Source organism: Pseudorasbora parva, chromosome 3 (genome assembly GCF_024679245.1).
Source record: "Pseudorasbora parva isolate DD20220531a chromosome 3, ASM2467924v1, whole genome shotgun sequence".
In the NCBI taxonomy this organism is placed as follows: Eukaryota; Metazoa; Chordata; class Actinopteri; order Cypriniformes; family Gobionidae; genus Pseudorasbora; species Pseudorasbora parva.
Genome location: NC_090174.1, coordinates 7513350 through 7519399, shown reverse-complemented (window position 1 = coordinate 7519399; position 6050 = coordinate 7513350). Strand labels below are relative to the sequence as shown.

The 6050-nt window shown below is 36.4% G+C and overlaps 1 protein-coding gene across 1 annotated transcript in view; it reads right to left on the bottom strand.

Annotated features, from left to right (window-relative positions):
• Positions 1-205: 205 nt before the first annotated feature.
• The window catches only part of mn1b (meningioma 1b), a 17501-nt gene continuing 11656 nt past the window's right edge, over positions 206-6050 (bottom strand). The window contains exon 2 of the mRNA XM_067437721.1: positions 206-1513. Within this exon, the coding sequence (XP_067293822.1) occupies positions 1305-1513 (209 nt within the window). The 3' untranslated portion in view covers positions 206-1304. The remainder of the gene's footprint in view (positions 1514-6050) is intronic.

Below are 6050 nucleotides of genomic sequence, written 5' to 3'. Positions count from 1 at the left end.
GCAAGCACAATCTGTGCCGTGTCATGTAAAGGACAGTTAGTGCATTTCTTTTATGAGTTGGTGTTTAACACTCAAATACAAATATTGGATGTGTAAAAAAATAAATAAATAAATAAATAAATAAATAAATAAATAAATATATATATATATATATTGCTGCTCACAGCAAATGTGTAACAAAGAGAATTCTTCAAAGCGTCACCATTAACATCATATTTATTGTTATTTAGTTACTCAATAAAACATATACATATATATACAATATGCAGGAAAACAGACAACTGCACTTTACATATTACTTTAAAAAATGAAAAGAAACAAAGAAAAAGGACCTCTGTAAATCTCCACGTTGCCATCGTGACCTTCCATCTAACCTTTTTCAGGTATTTAAGGTCAACTGTAACATTTTTCTAAAGAGTATAAGATTGCCTAAAAAAATTACATGTGCAATACCAATATTCTGGTTTCTATTTGATATCCATTTAACATCAAAAGGTTTCCTCTAGCTGTGCGGCATACCAGTGTCGAAGCATCCTGGGTGTTCGAGAAACAATCCGATGGGCGAAACATGGAAAATGCGGTAAACCTAATATACAAGTAATGAAGGAATCCGACAGGTTTGAGTAACCAAAAGTGGTGGAGAAAGGCTGGGGGAGGGTCAGTCATCTGCATTAAAGCATTTTAAGACAGCTTGAAAAGACATGGCACATCATTGAATTTCTATGAATCATGTTCTAATAGGATTCCCCTGACCACTCCCCTTTTAGTTCATTGAAGGCAGAGAGCTGCATGTCTGCAAGGACCAAATTTCAAAGCGCTCTTGTGTCCCTTGATGACAATAGAATTACCTGCCCCGAGGGCGGAGAGGTCTAATATATGGGTTAGAGGGTCAGGAAAAAAAGACCTTGATCTTATACAGAATCAGGGATTTTTAATAAGCAGAAGGAACAATAATTATTTCAAAGATGAAAAAATTAGATCTCCAGAGAGGGCACAAAAGTGGGCATGAAAAAAGCATAGAATACACAACAATGGATGAACAGAATAGCCATCAGAATGCATAGACATGTAAAGAAATATTGAGGTCTGGATCAGTACTGGTACACTATCATCTTGTCATTTTATATACCATTCTACAGTAAGTTCAGTGTGACATGTTTTTTTTTTTTTTTTTCATGTTTTGCTTTTTCTACAAAAAAAAGAGCACAAATTTTCCTGACAAAGAAACACTGATTTATCCTGCCTCCATATAAAAAAAGTCTTGTTTCCTTATCCTTCTCCTGGTAGTCTCCTGCTCTGTTTCTTCAAGTCAACGCAGCTACGAAGGTTCCGAAGCGGTTCGAGATGTCCGAGTGAAGGGAACGCCAGGAAGGGACAGGTCCCCCGCGGCCCTTAGACTCTCCGAGTTCATCTGTGCAGTGGACGGACAGGCACTGGAGATGAGAACCCATACCTCCAGTGGTCCCCGAGGAACCTGCTCCTCCTGTGGTCTTGCTTTGAGAGAGGTCTACGTCTGAAAGGAAAACACATGGGAGAAGAAATTCAGAATGTATTTTCAATACAAATTAAGAAAATGCTATAAAAGTGGAAATAAAGTGCCTAACAAAATGTTTAATTATAATAAAAGCATTTATTGGGTATGGTTAGGGATGGTTCACCCTCTGTTATTATTGGATCCTATTTATGTACAACAATACTATGTATCTGAGAAAATAAAGTATGAATTACATGCAATTACTATTTATATTACAAATAACTGCAACTTTATGTGGTGTAAATATTTTCACTTAGTAAATATCATCTAAAGCTATTTGCACTTAGTGTAAATATCATCTATCGCTAAGAAAATGCTAAAAGTTATTTTCACTGAGTGAATCTAGTTGCTATTAACACTTGACTAGCAACTACATTTTATTTACACTTAGCGCAAATAGCCGCTGCCATTATTAAATTGAGGTCCCCATGAGGAAACAAGCTTATAAATCATAAAGAATGCGTTTTTTGTTTTTTTTGGAGAGAATATCTCTAATAAATATCTCTCCCTAAATATAATTTAGGGAGAGAATATACAGATTGTATAAAAACCATTACTTCTACTGAGAGTCTCCACAAGTCCCGCTGTGTGTGTGTGCGTGCGTGCGTGCGTGTGTGTGTGTGTGAGCCTGTTTATGGTTTATGAGGACACAAATATAACTACATGGGTATTAAACTGGTATTACGCTATAAATTTGGTTTATAAGGACATTTCAAATATATTCAATATATTTCAAATATTTCAAATAGCTTTAAAAACATTCTAAATTATGTTTTTTTGAGAAAGTAAAAATTCAGAATGTTTCCTGTGATGCTTAGGGGCAGGGCAGTGTAAGGGGATAGAAAATATGGTGTGTACAGAATAAAAACCATTACGATATGGAGAGTCCCCACAAAGATAGTGAACCAGACGTGTGTGTGTGTGTGTGTGTGTGTGTGTGTGTGTGTGTGTGTGTGTGTGTGTGTGTGTGTGTGTGTGTGTGTGTGTGTGTGTGTGTGTGTGTGTGTGTGTGTGTGTGTGTGTGTGTGTGTGTGTGTGTGTGTGTGTGACCTGGTAATCCCTACGTTATGGGGACAAAATGTCCCCACAAAGATGGCAATATCCGAAATCCTTGTCCTTGTGGGGACATTTTTAGGTCCCCATGAGGAAAACATCTTATAAATCACACAGGAGGAGTTTTTTTGAGAAAGTAAAAATGCAGAATGTTTCCTGTGATGGGTAGTTTTAGGGGCAGGGGCAGTGTAAGGGGATAGGATGTACAGTTTGTACAGTATGAAATCCATTACGCGTATGGAAAGTCCCCATAAAACATGAAAACACGACATGTGTGTGTGTGTGTGTGTGTGTGTGTGTGTGTGTGTGTGTGTGTGTGAATGCGTATGTGTGTGTAGGCCAATGGCACTGGTTATTCTTTAAAAAAGTGTCAATGTAAAAAAGCCCTTGTCTTTTCCAGGCAACTGTGTGAATGGTTTGAGAGCTTGTATTTGAGAAGTGTGATCTTAAGATCCATCAAACCACATGCATGAGCATTGGCTTTAGGACCCATTCACCCCGTTCCACTGCACAAAAACAAAGTGACCCTTCAGTCAAGCAGTCACAAAGCTCTGGGAAAACTGACCTTTGACACTGTTTGACCTAATTTACCTGCATAACGACCCTTCCAAAGCATTGACACACAAGTCAACCCCCCGCCCCCATCTAATTTGCTGCACACAAAAAAATCCATACAAAGGTTTATAAGGGGTTGCATTTGAAATGTCAATACAAGAGAAGAAGTGATTGATAGACAGAGAAAATCAGTTTTGGAACCAAGTCACATCTTTATTTTAGATGCGCATAAAATGTATATAAAAAGCAAGTAACATCTTAAGGCCTTTTATTTTTTAGGGTTGTAATTTGATTTGCAACAGATCGAATCATATCTTTACGCAGATATGGACAAGCTCTCTTTCATTTACTGTAAAAATGATTACATGCTTCCTTTACTCTACAGAATAAGTGTTAGGAATGTAACCCCTGTGTTTCTTGAACTTCCAGTTTAATGGGATCTGAACCGATTATGTTATAAACATGACATGGATAATGACATGCCATACAATTTCAAATCTTTAGGCTAATAATTTTCTGAATAAAATCTGCAAAAACCCAAATGTGTTACAAATATCCCTGCACTCCCGTACAGACCAACACCTTTACACGCACACACACACACACACATGCTGTGTGTCAGCCATTTTGAGAGACGGGCGCCTGGTCTCGCCCTCGAGCCTGTCTGGACCAGTACTGCAGAAACAAAAACGCTAAGGTGTAGCGAAAGGTCAATAACCCGACCCCATCCCCCAAACCCTAAGGATACAGGAACAAAAATAAAGGGAAATGGAATTCAGAGAGGAGGGAAAGACTTTACTGGAAAAAAGGAAAAGACAAAGGTGGGACTGCATAAATAATGATAAACAAAAGATCATCTTATCTTTATATGGTGTCGTAATCTATTATATGGTATGAAATATATACATATAGCCTCTCCCAAATCTTCAACCGCCTAAGGCAATAACACACACACACACATATGCACGCACATAGTCCTATTCTCTAGTCTTACGTCCTGCAGAGTCTGCCAATAGTCCGTGGTAGCTGGGCACAGCAGGCTGGGATACGGCCTGGATAAGCAACCAAGCATTCCCAACACAAACACACACACACATGCACAAACTGCTCAGCAGCCATCAACCTTTGTGCTGCTACCCCCAACATACACACACACAATGTGAGAACTGTACAACCCCTAAAACAGAGTCACACACAAAAATGCAGTTAAGAGGCCCGTTGTCTGTCCCAAAACACAGCAACATAACATCACACAAACCTTTTCAAAAAGAAAATCCTACGGCCTGCTGTATTAATAATCCCCAATCCTCAGAAATTCTCTTGATGTTTTTGTCTCAGAAATGCTTAAATTATCTGGTTGCCTTAAAATTTTGATTTAAATAAAAAATGTGAGTTGATACAATGACATTTTTTGAGAATCAACAACACTGTAAAAAAAATTGGTTGATTTTTGTTGGTTTAACTCAAAAAAGTAAGTTACCTGGTTGCCTTAAAATTTTGAGTTTATTGAAATTAAAAATTTGAGTTGATACAATGAAGGAAATTTGTTTAATAAATAGAAACTCAAAATATTTTTGTATCTGAACCACATGAAAAAAATTATAAATCATCAAAATAGCACTATTTGGCATGTTTCACTGCGTCATCAGAAATAAAGCACACACAATTACCCAATATGCTTACAAAATCTTTAATAATATTTTAATAAAGGTTGTCGAATCTCAAAAAATGTTCATTGTATTAACTCAAAACTTTAATTTCAATTAACTCAAAATTTTAAGGCAACCAGGTCACTTTTTTTCTAAATAATTTTTTACAGTGAACCTTTATTAAAATATTACAATATTTTGTTAGCATATTGGGTTGTGTGTGTTTTATTTGTGATGACGCAGTTAAACATGCCAAATAGTGCTATTTTCCTGATTTATCACTTTTTTATGTGGTTCAGATATTAATGTATAACATTATACAATAATATTTTGAGTTTCTATTTATTCAACCAATTTCCTTCAGTGTATCAACTCAAATGTTTAATTTCAATAAACTTTAAGGCAACCAGGTAACTTACTTTTTTAATTAAACCAACAATATTGTTTTTACAGTGTAAAATTTTAATACTATTTTAATTGGTATTTCACAAAATGAAAATCTAGTTAATGATATGTCTGTTGATATTGATCTAAAATATCACAGTTATGAAATATATATTTTAAATATAGTTCAATTTAAAAGACAAATGAATAAAAGACAGCATCTGTCAACAAACTTTAAGTGGTCTAAATGTTTTCTTCTAACTTCCATTCCTTTTGTTGTTGCTGTTGTTGTTCAGAATTTGTTTTTTTTTTTTGTTTTTTTTACTCCTCACACGTGGTCCCATTCATTTCTGATCAGTAAAGACTACTTCTGTTTACAGTGTATGAATGCACCGATTCAAGGACCTTGGGATTCGACAGAAGATATGCTAATTCTGATCTACATGCTGCCTCTTTAATTGCTATCCACGAGAGAATTCGCAAAAGACTTATTTGAAGGTTTGAAAGCTTAAATTCCCTTTCCTGCAGGAGTCTGGTGGGAGGTTTGAGTTCGGGCAGGCACAGACTCTTGGCTTCCTCTACTCTCTCTCTCTCTCTCTCTCTCTCTCTCTCTCTCTCTCTCTCTCTCTCTCTCTCTCTCTCTCTCTCTCTCTCTCTACCTCCCTCCCCCTCCTCAAGAACACATACTTGAGAAACTAATACGTGATTTACTGCTGCAATAATAAATCTTCAGCAAGTCCGGCTTCCTCGACTCCTCAGTAGAGGAAATGACATAAATGTCTGATCTTATGTTTACATTTCAAAACATTTCTGGTCTCACTTCATATTAGGTGTCAGACAACTATGTACTTACATCAACAACAAAAAAAGAAAGA